The sequence below is a fragment of the Gopherus evgoodei genome, chromosome 4 (genome assembly GCF_007399415.2).
Source record: "Gopherus evgoodei ecotype Sinaloan lineage chromosome 4, rGopEvg1_v1.p, whole genome shotgun sequence".
Taxonomy (NCBI): Eukaryota; Metazoa; Chordata; order Testudines; family Testudinidae; genus Gopherus; species Gopherus evgoodei.
In genome coordinates, this window is record NC_044325.1 from 93,556,747 (window position 1) to 93,573,612 (window position 16,866).

A 16,866-nucleotide genomic window follows, 5' to 3' on the forward strand; every position below is an offset into this window, starting at 1 on the left:
TCACAAAGGCACTTTCATAGCATGCAGTAAAAGTGTCCACATGGAAAGTTAGTGAGGAGTAACTAGCATGCTGTAACTTCACATCCTAACTTGCCTGTGTAACTTCTCATGTAAACAAGCCCTAAATCTCTTTAAAGATAAGTTCAGTAATATAAGAGCATAATTTACTACCCTTTATTTAGCAGAACTTTGCAGTACTTATGAAACTAGCAAATACATTTTCTCAAATTACGATGAGGCTCATCATTTTCTACTTTGAAAATTGACCATGTAGTTACCATCTGGGATCTGAAGAGTCTATTGATTTTGAGTATACAAAAAATGTTTATCTTCTTGACCTTTAATTTAACCAAAAATAAAGTTGATTCAGTACTGACATTTAAAAAATTTTATTTGATAGAATATGCATGCTGTGGAATAAATATATTGTGTTCAACAGACCATTCCTTCCATAACTATGCTTTAGAATGACTAAATACATTTTCCTATTTTAAAAAAGATAAACATTCAAAAAATAGTGTGTCCAATAGAGGTTTTTTGGTCTATCTAGGTGTCTGTGTGGTCCCCGTCACTGTAGCATCTAAGCACAGGCCACATGGTCCATTATATAAAATCTGGATGTTTGGTGTTGTCTAGCTGAAATTATGCTAACACACTGTGATGGGGTGGACAAGGTCAGAGGCCCCCTGCTGGAGGCCTCAGGGTCCTGCCACACCCTCCCCCAGAGAAGAACAGAAGGGAAGTCCTCCCATCAGACGAACTGCGCCCAGTCAAGGTTCAGGAAGGCTGTATATAAAGGAGCAGCATTGACAGAGTCAGTTAGTTGCTGCCTGGAGCTGGAAGAGAGAGGACTATGTTCCTGGCTGGCTGAAAGTGCAGCAGGACCATGGACATCTCAGTGTGGGCAGGGATAAGGGGGAGGCCCTGGCTAGCTGAATAAAGACTGAGCTCAGGGAGGGCTGCAGGAAGACTGTCTCTAGGGAGGAAGCCCTGGGGTATGGTCCCGTATCTGAGCCGGGAAAGGGTAAAGACTATATGCCCTTAAGGGCTTTGTTTTGTTCCACTTATAGACGATGTGTGAGACTCGGCGAGAGGGCTGAGTCACTGAAAACCTGCCGAAAAAAACCATCAACTGGGGGAGGGGCCACTCGCGAGGGGCAGGGGCCACTCGCGAGAGGCAGACGCCACCTCATTCCACAAACTGAGTGACTGCAGTCAATCAGGTGGGCGCTCGCGAGAGACAGGTATTGATCCTGTTACACACATCCAAAGCATGGAATGGGTATGTGTGGAATTTATACATCTAAATAATCTACAAAGTGATTTTGTCTGAGGTAATCTAAAATCTCAGACAGCTGTTTGGGGATGACTTGGCCAAGAGGTTCTATACGCATCACTCTTTGGGGCTGGGTTAAATGTATCTTGAAGAAGGGCAGCTGTATCCTGTAGGTACTGTTGGGTGATGTGAGGAGGAAGAGGGGAAGCTCTGTTGTTTGGAGGCTAGGAGAGAACAACTGAGGTAAGAGGAAGAGGCAGCACGAGTTGAGAGGCAGGCAGGTCAGAGGAGGTAGAAAAAAGAAAATTATCTAGGCAAGTATACTCATCTTTAGTTCAGACAGTGTGAGACGGTCAGTGTTCTACATGTTAATTTAGGAAGTTGACTTGTTTTTGAATCTAGAGTCTGCCACTCAAAATACTTCATTCTGTGAAGAATCTTATTTAACCTATACTTGACCTCTTGAACATAATTTATTTGGGAGTTTGTGATTATTAAATGTACAGTCCAGTTCGTACAGGGCATCATCAAACAATTACAAGCATAGTGATGGGGACCTCATATTGAAATAAATCTTTCCTGAACCCCTCTTCTGATCTTCAAAGAAGCTTCCAACCTCTCCAAGCTTATCATCAGAAGCAAGCTCCCCACAGACCAGGACACACCAACTCAAAGTAGCACCAGATCCTATCAGAACAACAGATGCAATAGCTGTAGACATATCTTCACTGTGTCAGTGGACAACACCCCCACAGCACACCTTTCAAGATTCATGGGCCCTACACATGCCTATCACAATGTGTAATGTGCCTCATCCAATGCACTAAATGCCCGAAATCAACTTTGTGGGTGAAACAAAATCACTGCACTCTCACAGAAAAATGATAAAAGACAAAAACATCATATCACCTGTGGGTGAACACTTTTCACAAAGCAATTACTCTATATCTGACCTCACAGTCCTCATCTTCAAAGGAAACCTGCACAACACCTTCAAAAGACAGGCCTGGAAGTTTACATTCATAACTTTGCTAAATACTAAAAGTCATGGACTGAATAATATCAGAGGGGTAGCCATGTTAGTCTGGATCTGTAAAAGCAGCAAAGAATCCTGTGGCACCTTATAGACTAACAGATGTTTTGGAACATGAGCTTTCGTGGGTGAATACCCAGAAGCCTCCTACTGCAAGACAAACCCAAGAAAGAAACCAACGACTCCACTGGCCATCACATACAGTCCCCAGCTAAAACCCCCTCCAACGCATCATCAGGGATCTACAACCCATCCTGCACAATGATCCCACGCTTTCACAGGCCTTGGGTGGCAGGCCAGTCCTCGCCCACAGACAACCTGCCAACCTGAAGCATATTCTCACCAGTAACTGCACGCCGCGCCATAGTAACTCTAGCTCAGGAACCAATCCATGCAACAAACCTCTATGCCAACTCTGCCCATGTATCTACACCAGCGACACCATCACAGGACCTAACCAGATCAGCCACACCATCACCGGTTCATTCACGTGCACGTCCACCAATGTAATATACACCATCATATGCCAGCAATGCCCCTCTGCTATGTACATTGGCCAAACTGGACAGTCTCTACGGAAAAGGATAAATGGACACAAATCAGATATTAGGAACAGCAATATACAAAAACCTGTAGGAGAACACTTCAACCTCCCTGGCCACATAATAGCAGATCTTAAGGTGGCCATCCTGCAGCAAAAAAACTTCAGGACCAGACTTCAAAGAGAAACTGCTGAGCTTCAGTTCATCTGCAAATTTGACACTATCAGCTCAGGATTAAACAAAGACTGTGAATGGCTTGCCAACTACAAAACCAGTTTCTCCTCCCTTGGTTTTCACACCTCAACTGCTGGAACAGGGCCTCATCCTCCCTGATTGAACTAACCTCGTTATCTCTAGCTTGCTTGCATATATATACCTGCCCCTGGAAATTTCCACTACATGCATCTGACGAAGTGGGTATTCACCCACGAAAGCTCATGCTCCAAAACGTCTGTTAGTCTGTAAGATACCACAGGATTCTTTGCTGCTTTTATGGACTGAATAGAGACACTGGATTTATGGTTCATTACAGCATCCTCCCCTCCATGACAGGAGAGGTGTTAACAAGCCTCTTCTTCGAGTCATATCCCTCTGGGTGCTCCACTGTAGGTATGCTTGCATCCCTGCGCTGCTGATTGGAAAATTTTGGTAGCAGTGTCCGTTGGTCACACACGAGATGTCTCTCCTTGTGCTGCACCAAGAGGCTAGACAGCACACGCGGGCTAACCCTCCTCAGTTCTTTCTCTACTGCAGAGTCAAGACAAGAACTCCAGAGGGGAAGGGTGGGTTGTGGAGTACCCATAGACATCCTATGTCCTTTGAATTACAGTGGCAGGTTGTTCCTTCTGAGATCTAAAAATGATACATTCGAGAATTCACATTTAAAGGTGGCAAGTTGGCAAATATGTGTAATTTCATTTCTTTTCTTTTGCTAAGATAAACATTATGGTAGCATTCTCTCAATCTAAGGTTGTTTAACTGTTGGATGTTACTTTAGAGAATGGAGGATTATACAGAGGGGGGATGTTTTGCTTAAAACAGTCCTAACAGTTTGGAATGATGAGGCTGAAAGGCTCAAGAAATTAGAAATTGGATACAGAGCCTTTTATTTCTAGGTCACTGGTTTGAATCCAACTCAAATCAATACTGAGTCAAAATCATTGCTGTTTGACAGCTAGCTGTTCAGTGGCCAAGATGACATTAGTCAATGATATAAACTCAGCTGTAGGCAGTTGTTCATTACAGTTGGCACTCATTGGCACTCGTGTCAGCAATCTCAAAAGGCAACCGCCCGTTAGAGGTACATTAAGCGACATAATTACAGCGATATAAGCACTAGTGTGCACAACACTGTGTCAGCAGGAGAGCCTCTCCCGCTGATATAGCTATCGCCAATTGTTAGAGTGGATTAACTATGTCGACAGGAGAACGCTTCTCCCGTCAGCATAGAATGACTACACGAGAGATCTTACAGCGGCGCAGCTGCATCGGTACAGCAGTGCACTATAAAGTCTCTAATGTAGACATAGCCTAAACTGCTGCCTAAGATTGTATACTGTTATACAGCTGCCATGCATCACTCCAGGTTGATTACATTTCACTGTGTGACGGGATCCCTACAGAGCATTTCTTATAAAACAAAACAAAAAACTTCCTTGGGACATAAGATGTTATGTAAATGTAAATCATCATTAGAAATTTTTTAAAGCCATTGTTTTTAGGTAACAGTCTTTCAAGAATGTTAAATAAGATTGGCAAACAAAGAATCTTTTAAAAGATCAGATGTTTGGAATATGAGAATAGCCTGAGTAAGCAGCATCAGGATGATTGTAGAGAAGAGAAATGATGTTTTCACAGTTACAGGGCAAACTGCACTTAACACCCTTTTAATCCCTCTTGAGTTGCACCCGTTAGGTGGCAGGACTGGCTTCCTGCACCTCACTCGGTGTGTTACCGGATGGTCCAGCCACCTGGGACTGAGTCACTGGGCCACAGCCTCTTAATGTATGAGGCCCATCTGTGGTTGGGACCTCAAACCCTTTTCTTTCAGGGACCTGTGACTAGTGAGTTGATTAAAGCAACTGAAAAACAGTGTCTTCAGAACAAAGCATTATTTATTAGGGCTGTTGATTAATCACAGTTAACTCACGCAATTAACTCAAAAAATCGCATTTAAAAAAATGTATCATGATTAATCACAGTTTTATTCACCTTGTTAAACAATACAATACCAATCGAAATGTATTAAATATTTTTGGATGTTTTTAAACATTTTCAAATATATTGATTTCAGTTACAACACAGAATACAAAGTGTACAGTGCTCACTTTATATTATTATTTTTATTACAAATATTTGCACAGTAAAAATTATAAACAAAAGAAACAATATTTTTCATTTCATCTCATACAAGTACTGTACTGCAATTTCCTTATCATGAAAGTGCAACCTAGAAATGTAGATTTTTTTTGTTACACAACTGCACTCATAAACAAAACAATACAAAACTTTAGAGCGTACAAGTCCAGTCAGTCCTACTTCTTGTTCAACCAATCGCAAAAACAAACAAGTTTATCTCCCATAAATGTAAACAGTGCTTCCTGCTTCTTATTTAGAATGTCACCTGAAAGTGAGAACAGACGTTTGCATGGGACTTTTGTAGCTGATATTGCAAGGTATTTACATGCCAGATATGCTAGACATTTGTATGCCCCTTCATGCGTCAGCCACCATTCCAGAGGACATGCTTCCATGCTGATGATGCTTGTTTAAAAAAAAAAAAAAAAAAAGTGTTTACTTAAATTAAATAATTAAATTAAATTCTCCTTGTGGGAGAATTTAATGTGTCCTGCTCTATTTTACCCTCTGCCACATATTTCATGTTAGCAGTCTTGGATAATGACTCAGCATATGTTGTTCATTTTTAAGAACACTTTTGCTGCAGGTTTGACAAAATGCCAAGAAGTTACCAATGTGAGATTTCTACAGCACTCAACCCAAGGTTTAAGAATCTGAAGTGCCGTCCAAAATCTGAGCAGGACAAGATGTGGAGCATGCTTTCAGAAGTCTTAAAAGAGCAACACTCCAATGTGAAAACTACAGAACCCCAACTACCAAAAAAGAAAATCAACCTTCTGCTGGTGACATCTGATTCAGATGATGAAAATGAACATGTGTCAGTCCACACTGCTTTGGATTGTTATCGAGAGGAACCCGTCATCATGGAAGCATGAACCCTGGAATGGTGGTTGAAGCATGAAGGGACATATGAATCTTTAGCGTTTCTGGCATGTGTCAACAGTGTCATGAGAATGCCTGTTCTCAATTTGAGGTGACATTGTGAACAAAAAGCAGGCAGCATTACCCCCTGCAAATATAAACAAACTTGTTTGTCTGAGCGATTGGCTGACCAAGAAATAGGACTGAGTGGACTTGTAGGCGCTAAAGTTTTACATTGTTTTATTTTTGAATACAGTTATTTTTTAACACAATTCTACATTTGTAAGTTCAATTTTCATGATAAAGAGATTGCACTACAGTACTTGTATGAGGTGAATTGAAAAACACTTTCTTTTGTTTTTTACAGTACAAATATTTGTAATAAAAAATAAATAGAAAATGAGCATTGTACATTTTGCATTCTGTTGTAATTGCAATTAATATATTTGAAAATGTAGGTAACATCCAAAAATATTTAAATAAATGTTATTCTATTATTGTGTGACAGTGCGATTAATCGCACTATTAACTGTGATTAATTTTTTTAATCGCTTGACAGCCCTATTATTTATTCCTTCCTCCGAAGGTGCAAAGCACATATAGCAAGGGATAAAAACAATAAAAAGGATAACCCTTAGCCTGGATCTTACTTATCCTTAATCTTTCCTTGCCAGCTTTTGCAAGTTTCTCTCAGCATAGCTAATCCCTGTCTCTGGTTGGGAAAAACAGACTGTCCTGTTCACAACAGGTCTCCGTCTTTGTGTATTCCCTGGCCAGCCTTTGATATCTGTCATTTGAGCCCTAGCAAAACAGCTATGTCACCACAGTTGGAGTGGAGGAGTCTTTTCTTGGCTATAAACCTAGCTATTATTTCCTGCTTGTTCCTCTAACAACCACTTTTGATGTCACTCCATAGGAAGTAACCCATCATAAACTCTCACACAGAGGCATGCACCATATTCATAACAAATAATACAGATATTCTCACATTGTCACATGTCTAATTGGTTTTTGGATGATATTAATATGCTAGCTGGAAAGGGTGCTGGGGGAAAATGATAAATTTCTCAGAGTTGTCTTAAATGTAAGTTAAAATATTGAATGTCTGAGTAGGTATACCAAATGAATCACCACTTTTTTCAAGGCTAAGAAATCCTATTCCTAGTATGCTGAACATCAGTATACGCATTTAATGATGTATTGTACAGTTTTATATTTAGGGTGTTTGTGTGTGGGCAAATAACCTTCATGTAAGATTTGTTCGTTCCCTTTTTTCTAGTAGTAAGGAACGGTGATCATAATTATTGTGATAGAATTTTTTTATATGATTTTTGTTTGGTTTTTTTAATGTTCCTGTTTTGTTTTGTTTTTTGTTTCTCATTTTTCTTTGTTTGGATGAATAAAAGTAGTGGGCCCTTCTCACTTATACTAGTTGAAAACTGGAGTAACTCTGTTGCAGTTAGTGGTGTTGCATTAATGTAAATCTGGTCTGAGAGGAAAACTAGACCTAAAGTAAAATTTTGAAAAGTGCCGGAGTCCTGTTTTCAAAGTGACTTATGTGTCTACGTGACATTGGGACTTTGGCTCCTAAATTCCTGAGTCTGTTTTGAAAATGGGACTGAGACGCCTAAGTCACTTATATGCTTTTGCAAATTTTACTCCAATTTTTTGTTCATTTCCTACTTTAAAGGGGAAGAAATATTGCACTATTACATGCACTTTTTATCTGTGATTCTCTTATAGGAAACAGATTCAGGCTCTTCTAGGGCAATTTAGCCAAGCAGAAACTTTGTTAATCTCGGCTGGAGTGGAGCCAGGAATGCTAGATGGAGTTCTTTTGGATGCTGGGTGTTCCTCTATGCAGCTTGATACTCCTGAAAGAGGTTTTTCCCTGCGAAAGGATGGCCCTTTGGATATGAGGATGGATAGTGGCAGGTATGTATTGATCAAACGTTTCTTCTCACAACAAGAAATCAATTTCTCAACAACACTCTGAATTTAATTTCCTTTTTAGGTTGCAGAATTCCCATCACACGCCCACATCTAACTCTGCACATACATAATACATCAGCTTTGTTCTTTTGCCATAGAGGCTCATCTAGTTCTCAGGATTTAGGGCCAGATTCCAGTCTCACTTACTGCAGCATAAAGTGAAGGTACTTCTGGGTTTCAGTGGTGGAAGGTCAGAATTTGACTATTAGGCTTTCCATACTTAAGGTTAAAAGCAATGAATAATAACAATAATTAAAACAAGCATTTTTAATTTTGTTAAGCAGACCATGATGTAGGATATAAATGAAATTGTTACTGTGAGAAGGTAGTTTATCATCTAGGTGAAATGAGGATGCTGAAGTATAAGTGAAGTTCTAACAAACTTCTTTTAACCTTGGTAGCTACTCAGAAGCTGGGCATATGCTTGTCATGGTATATTTCCCCAATCTGAACCTTAGAGTCCAAAAAAATGGGGTACCAGCATTAATTCCTCTAAGCTTAATTATCATCTTAGATCTGATAAGCTGCCACCAACCAGGACTTGGAGTGTCTGGTAAACTCTGGTCCCCCCAAAACCTTCCCAGGGGACCCCCAAGACCCAAACCCCTTGAGTCTTACAACAAAGGGAAATAAACCATCCCCCCTCCCTCCTTTCTTCCTTCCAGATCCTTCCCGCCCTGGGTACACTAGGAGATCACCGTGATTCAACCTCCTTGAATCACAACACAGAGAAATCAGGTTTTTTTCTCCCCCTCCCTTCTTTCTCCCTGTTAAGTACAGACTCAATTCCCTTGAGCCTCAACAAGGGAAAAAATCAAACAGGTCTTAAAAAGCAAAACTTTTAATAAAAAGAAAGAAAAAAAGTAAAAGTTGTTTCGGTAATTTAGATGGTAAAAGTTACAGGGTCTTTCAGCTTATAGACACTAGAAAGAAGCCTCCCCCCAGCAATATACAATTTAAAATACTTCCAGCAAAATACACATTTGCAAATACAGAAAACAATCAAAAGACTATAACTGCCTTTCCTACTTAATACTCACTATTCTGAATATATAAGAGACTGTAGCAGGGAGATAGGCAAGAAACCTGGTTGCACGTCTAGTCCCTTCCAGGACCCAGAGAGAACAAAGCAAAACCCCAAAAAAATAAACAAAGGCTTCCCTCCGCCGAGATTTAAAAGTATCTTGTTTCCTGATTGGTCCTCTGGTCAGGTGTTTTTGGTTCCCTGTTTGTTAACCCTTTACAGATAAAAGAGACATTAACCCTTAATTATCTGTTTATGACAATGCTAACCTCTACAAAGAAACGGCAGAGAGCCTATCAATTAAATTACAGTGGCAACTCTGCTTTCAAGGTATTAAATATTCTGCCACTACATGCATGCTTACTGTAAGCAATTCATTAACTTTGTCCTATGTTTCATAGCAAGCAGATCAGAATGACTTACTTTATACTCAAATTAACAAGTAGTAAAAAGAAAAAAACCTTTATATTTAATTGATTAGAGTCAGTGCTGACTATAATGTGGAAGGTGGATTGCAATTCTAATCATAAATACTAATATTTTCTATGTATATTGCAACTGTCACCTCAAAGGGACCCAGTGCCTTTCATGGGGAATATGCCTTATTACAGAAAATTTGCAGTCACCTCTGTTGTATGGATGATGGTAATTAGCTGAGACATAGCATGCTGCACACCTATAAGGGAATGGGAAATTCTGGCCAAAAATAGTGGGACAAACTTGTGTTCTTAGAATATGAGCCATGGTATTGTTAATGTTCACACATAGCCAATGATACCTCAGTTTCTAAGAAACTGACACAGTAAGCTGCATGATACACAATTTAGTCAACTCTAGTATGAACAGCTGAGATCTTACTGGGTTCAAGCCTACGGTTTCAAGGAATGTAAACCTGAGGTTTTTGCCACTAAAATATCCCTGCTGGTATATGAACTTTCATGATAAGAATAAAGAATGACTGGGATAAAATAGGCATATACTGTACAGTTGAGGATAAATAATACAGGGCAAATAGTATGTTAAATTTGGTTATTTTCTATAAGATATTGTGGGGAAATAATAAAGTACTGAAAAATATTCTGCCTATCAGTCCCGTTGTAAAATAGTTGAATCAGATTGAGCAGTCTCTGCAAATTACTGAATACCTATGCAGTGTATATAAAAGACCTTGAACGATTTCAATAAAGAAAGTTTTACAGGTGTAAAAAATATTGATGACTATGGGATATTTTGCCTTTTGGTAGATAGTTACAAATACCCTTTTCTTTCAAAATACTTTTGAATTTAAATTGAGATACCTTTAAGTGACAGTACAGGAAATTGTCTTCATAAGGGATCATTTTTCATAGCACTGCATATAAGGGGAAAGACCCTTGAGATTAGTTCCTCTATATTCTGAGTGGAAAACAGAACAAATAATGCAAGCTGACTAAAACCAATACATAAGAAATGAGTTCAGATTTTGAAGATATTTAAATAAAGGCAATCTTACAGCTTTTCAATTTTAGAAAAATACTTGAACCACAGCTAATCTTTGTCAACTCATTAATGTTAAAAGTTGATGGTAGTGCTTGAAGTTTCAGCTATTCTTTATTGCTAATTAATGTTAAGGAAGACGCTCCATCTGAAGTAATAAGATGGGATCTAAAAGGTAGAAGCTATTTCCGTTTCACAGGATTGCTTTCTCTTATTTTAAAACCTCAAAGGCACTTGCATGCAGTGTGTGTGTTTGACTTTATGTCTCAATGCTATGAAGCTTCACCTCTTGTCAATGAAAACTGACGTCAGTGAACTAATTGGCTCTTCTTGTGCGTAGGTATCCTGACATGCCCACCGCTGCTGATGTTGTGAATGCTTTAGATCAACAGGCGCTTGCGTCCATCCTGAGAACATACGGGGAGGAAAGGCACGCCAAGAAAATAGCTTCAGCAGTCATTCAGGCACGCAGCATCTACCCCATCACCAGAACTCAGCAGCTTGCCAGCATTGTTGCAGGTACCCTCATTAATTCTGAACAGTGTCTGAGAGAGAAAAAATATTAATCCCCAAAGTCCCAGAGGGATCTATTTGTTCTTGAAATCATGCAGGATCTAATCTTGTCTATCCTTCTCTGATGTCAGCTTTTTGTGTTGTTTTGTGAGCTCCCTTTTTTTATATACTGTGGCTTCCTGATTAGTTTAATAATAGATTTTACATGAAGTGATTTATCATTTTTGCCCCCCAAGGTGAAATATTGAATGACAACCACAGAGGGAATTCTTTATCACTACTGTTGATAAACCCTCAATTATCAGATCTACTTTATATTTTGGGGTGGTGGGAGTGGTAGTACCATGACACTGAAATAAAATACCAACAACTGAAATAAAATAGATTAGCTCATATTTTTCTTCTAAACAACCAGCTAATGAAGAGTAAAATGATGCATAGGTTATTTCACTTTGTGAATGCTAACTAGATCAGCCTGAAGGGCTTAATGAAACACTTCATCTTAGTTGCTGTTCACCATAAACCTCCTGAACTGAATGTAGCTAGGAGGTGCTTTGTTGCAGGCAGGAATTGTTTCATAGCTGTGCCCTATGATGAAAGTTTTCCAAGTCAAAATACAACTTCTGTAGCTGCTTAAGACAATTCCATTGGAGAATCCCTAGTCTTGTCAGAAATACATCTAAAGGAGTGAAACTCTTGTATCTGTAGCTAGGGAAACTATCTTCTAATGTAATGTATTATGGTTTATGGTTGCTGTTGGCTTATTAATAATGGAGAAGTTCTTAAGTAATCTTAGAACTCTAAAATGAAAGGTTTAGCACCATTTTAATAATACAGGCTGTTTAGGCAAGTTATATGGTGAAATCAAATACCCTGAACTTTAGTCATAAAAGACATGAAATGATTAAAGCTCTGGAAGAAGTATGAAGACACTATTGCTGTAGAAAGATCACATTGTAAGCATACTATATGAAAACAATGTAATGACAAAGAAGTAGTCAATATATAATATATAAAGCTTAAATAAAATCTGAAAATTCTGTATTTAAAAAGTAGCCATTACCACCTACATTTAGTGGTAATGATTTAATTTGCTTGTCAGACACATGCTTCTTTCTAGAGCTGCTAATTAAAACAGTATGTCATGTACTTAAAGCAGCTACCCTGATGCTGTGTTAACTTTTTAATAAGCTGTATGTCTTAAAAATACACTGCTACCTCGATCTAAGGCCACCCGATATAACACGAATTTGGATATAACGCGGTAAAGCAGTGCTTCACAGTGGGAGGCAGGGCTGCGCACTCCGGTGGATCAAAGCAAGTTCAATATAACACGGTTTCACCTATAACGCGGTAAGATTTTTTGGCTCCCAAAGACAGCGTTATATCAAGGTACAGGAGTTCTATACAAGTTAATATTGTAGCTGTTATGAACTAAATAAAAGTGTCAGCACATTAGATTACATTGCTCTACAGCCAAAATGCTTCTGAAATAAATGTAGTCCAACTTTACTAATTCTGGGTCACTGAAAACGAAAATGATGCTTAAAATTGTTGATTGGCTCTAGTTTTCAAGAAATACTATTGGGTCAGTATATACAACCCTTGACTTTGGAATGGCGGAGGATAAGTGAGTTATAAAGGGAAGGGATCTCAATTTAAACCAGAAATGACTAAAATACATCTTTGACTGGATCTATGAATAAATCTATGACTGGGTTTGGACAGTACTTGCTTTTGAGGCAAAACAATGAATGGTGCCATCTGAAGCTAGTATTGCATCATACATGATATGAATTGCATCATGTTATTCCTAGAAGTCATGGATGATGCAATCATAACGAAGCTTACATCACTCTGCTAAACAAATTGCCCCATAGCAGCTCTAGAAATCATACACTCTCGTGCTGTCTTCTTTGTCAGTGTTTGATTTTGCAAAGGGACACATTTCTGTTTAGCCAAAGTGAGCAGAGATGCCTCGTACTTGTGTGAACAGTGCAGATAACTTCTGCTATGTCTGTGGTGAAGTGACTTTTGCATCATAAAAGCGCAGTATAAGCACTATGGTTAAGAAAGCCTATCACCTTTCTTTTGGCTGCAAAATTGGAGATCAGGACAAGAGGTGGGCCCCACACATATGCTGCAACACTTGTGCAACAAATCTTCGCCAGTGGTTGAACAGGAAAATCTATGCCTTTTGCAGTGCCAATGATTTGGAGAGAGCCAACAGATCATACCAGCAATTGTTACTTCTGCATGGTGCCTCCAGTTGGGAAAGATGTGTCAAAGAAGAAAAAATGGACTGTGCATTATCCAAACATTCCATCAGCTATATGCCCAGTACCCCACTGAGAAGGACTGCCGGTTTCTGATGCACCAGAATCATTCTCACTTGAGTCAGACAAGGAAGAGGAAGAGGATGAAACTTCTGGTCCTGAACCATCAATGTCACAGGACCCACATTTTCTCCCATCCTCCTCCTCTGAACCACACCTCATAACACAAGGTGAACTGAATGACCTTGTCAGGGATTTGGAACTACCCAAGAGTAAGGCAGAGCTGTTGGGCTCCAGACTACAGCAATGGAATCTTCTGGCAGGCTATCAGGGCAAATGGAGCCCATCAATGCTTGAAGACTATTGCTGGACAGTGACAAGAGATGCTCCATTTAATGAATACAAGAGACAAGCCAAGAAGCGCCGAGTAGATACTGAATAGGACTAAACTATGTACATAATAGTTTTTTGTCTTTTGTTTCATAATACATTTTATTTATATAACCCTTCTGCTGATTTTTAAAGTGTTACATAAACAGTACAGGTGAAATATTGTCATGTAAAGCAACCATAAACACATGAAAAGACCTAGGTTTACAATTTATGATTAAAACTCTACTATCTACACAATAGACATAGACATAAAATGTAAAAACTTAAATATCTTAGAAACAGTAGCCAATCAGTTGTTTTAATTGTCATATTTGAATTCAGCACATCAAAATACATAATAAATATCACATTTTATCTCTGAAGCAGACGACTTCTCAAAAATTGTAGACCAGTGTTACCAGTTCCAGGTAAAAGACAATGGTCAAATTTGTGGCAGTGTTGTATCGGTTACCTATGAATCATAGCCTTAACTGCCACTTCTTCTGTCATTTTAAATCCCTTGCTGTACATTATGTAGTTTTGACAGGTATATCAATATGATAAAATGCATGCCAAAGAAATTTATCAAATGATATTTTATATCAGGATTTTTCCTTTTAATAAGTACAGTTTCTGTCTACCAACATGTACAAAACACGTATACTTACCAAACATCTCTCTATATAGAATAGGCAAGTAATTAAAACTGGTTTAGCCCATTCTTTCAGTCTATGCTTAGGGAGAACTCCCTGGATTTCAGTGTGAATCTGCACAGAGTAAAAAGTTCAGGACTGGCTCTTATTAAGTTTTCATTAATTGTTTATACCTTAAGGTATAATGAACAGTATTACATATACGGTATAGAATTTTTTTAAATGATTTTTGTTTGTTTTTTTAATGTTCTTGTTTTTATTTCTTGTTTCTCATTTTTCTTTGTTTGAATGAATAAAAGTAGTGGGCCCTTCTCACTTCTCAGGGAATTCTTCTACCTAATTCTAGGAGCTTCCATGGCTTATAGTTCGGATGGTCTGCTGCATGGCCACAGTGGGCCCTACAACACATGAGACCTCTTGGAGCCTTCCACGTATTGAAGTAGAATCTTCAGGAGAACTACCTCCCTTTTTCCATTCACTCTCCCCGCTCTCATCCTGAAATTGTTGTGCAGGTGTCAACATACAAAAACCCTCACCACAAAGAATCCCCTCACAGAGACTGCTGCAATGCAGGTCACTATGGATGCTTTGCTCTCAGGTTGAAGAGCACATATGGTGCACAAACATCACTGAGTAAATGGTCCAAATGAGAGAGAAAACAGAACATCAGTGGGTTAGAACTGACAGCAATTGGCAATACTGTAGTTTAATCCTTCACCTGACATCCAATCTGTCCTTCTACAAAATAACCGCCATGCAGTGTTTGTCAAGAAAACAGAGCCTGAGGGTCAGGGAACATACAGAATCCTTCTCTAGATAGAACAGAAGAAACTCTAGGTATCTAAGATTCATATCCAGGGTAAATAAATGTAGAATTAAATGGGTTAAGCCGTCTAGCCTTCTGTCTAGAGGGATGAAAACGCAACCACATAATTAAAAACTTGTTGTTCAGGATATTAGGGACTGCACCTCCAAAAGCAAAAAGAAACTAATCACTTTTTGCAAGGCACTGGAAAAAGAAAATGTGTGACATTGTTTGAATGAGAGAATATCTATCTGGAAAATGGATGTACATCATCCCATCTTTTTCTCAGCTGGCTTGAGTGGCCAAGAAAAATCAGGACAAACAGTGCTATTGTAGCTACCTATTAGTTTCATGGGCCCTCCACAGATTAGCTAATCTCCCAAAACTTTCTGTTTCAGTGGTGAGCAAACTGCAGCCACTGGAAGCTGCGGGTGGCCGTGCAAATGTAAACAAACTGGCGGCCCACCAGCAGATTACCCTGATGGGCTGCGTGCGGGCCACAGGTTGCCCACCACTGTTCTATATTAAGAACATAAGAAGATAAGAATGACCATACTGGGTCAGACCAAAGATCCATCCAGCCCAGTATCCTGTCAGTGTTGGAATATTGGATCTCATTCTGGCATCCATTCTGGCATAACAGTTAAAAGGTTATTTTAAAAACTGGAAAGGATTCAGGGAAAAACTACAAGAAATTTTGGACTGGAAAATATACCTTACAAAGACCAAAAGAGTTAAATCTATAAAGTTTATCAAATAGAAGTTTGAAGCACCAGAGGAAACACCCATGAAGCTTAATCAATTGTCAGTATTTGAACACAAGTCAAAGATTGTTTAAAATGTAACCATGTATCTACACACAGAGAAGATACCTGATATTATAGAGCTCTTAATTCAGGAAAGTTCTATGGCCTGTGTTATGCAAGAAAGTAGATTAGAATCGATTAATATAGCAGACAAAGGTAGAACAAGATTCAATGCTGGAAGCTGAAGACAGCAAAGTTCAAACAGGAAATAAGATGACATTTTTACTAGTTAATTAAGCATTTGGAATATATTTTAAATGATAAATTCTCCATCACATGGAGTCTGTCACACTGGATGCTAGATGCAGGAATTACTGGGTACATAAGAACATAAGAATGGCCATACTGGGTCAGACCAAAGGTCCATCCAGCCCAGTATCCTGTTTGCTGACAGTGGCCAATGCCAGGTGCCCCAGAGGGAGTGAACATAACAGGTAATGATCAAGTGATCTCTCTCTTGCCATCCATCTCCACCTTCTGACAAACTGAGGCTAGGGATACCATTCCTTACCCATCCTGGCTAATAGCTAGGAATGGACTTAACCTCCATGAATTTATCTAATTTTCTTTTAAACCCTGTTATAGTTCTAGCCTTCACAACCTCCTCAGGCAAGGAGTTGCACAGGTTGACTGTGCGCTGCATGAAGAAGAACTTCCTTTCATTTATTTTAAACCTGCTGCCCATTAATTTCATTTGGTAGCCCCTAGTTCTTATATTATGGGAACAAGTATATAACTTTTCCTTATTCACTTTCTCCACACCACTCCATACCATCTCTATCATATCCCCCCTTAGTCTCTTCTTTTCCAAATTGAAAAGTTCTAGCCTCTTTAATCTCTCCTCATAGGGGACCCATTCCAGACCTCTAATCAGTTTAG

At 39.0% G+C, this 16,866-nt stretch overlaps 1 protein-coding gene across 5 annotated transcripts in view; it reads left to right on the forward strand.

Moving 5' to 3' along the window:
• Positions 1-16,866, forward strand: part of METTL15 (methyltransferase like 15) — a 217,479-nt gene that overhangs the window by 180,657 nt on the left and 19,956 nt on the right. For all 5 annotated transcript variants that reach the window (XM_030560219.1, XM_030560220.1, XM_030560221.1 and 2 more), the window contains 2 exons: positions 7,814-8,005; positions 10,903-11,081. In XM_030560219.1, the coding sequence (XP_030416079.1) occupies positions 7,814-8,005; positions 10,903-11,081 (371 nt within the window). The remainder of the gene's footprint in view (positions 1-7,813; positions 8,006-10,902; positions 11,082-16,866) is intronic.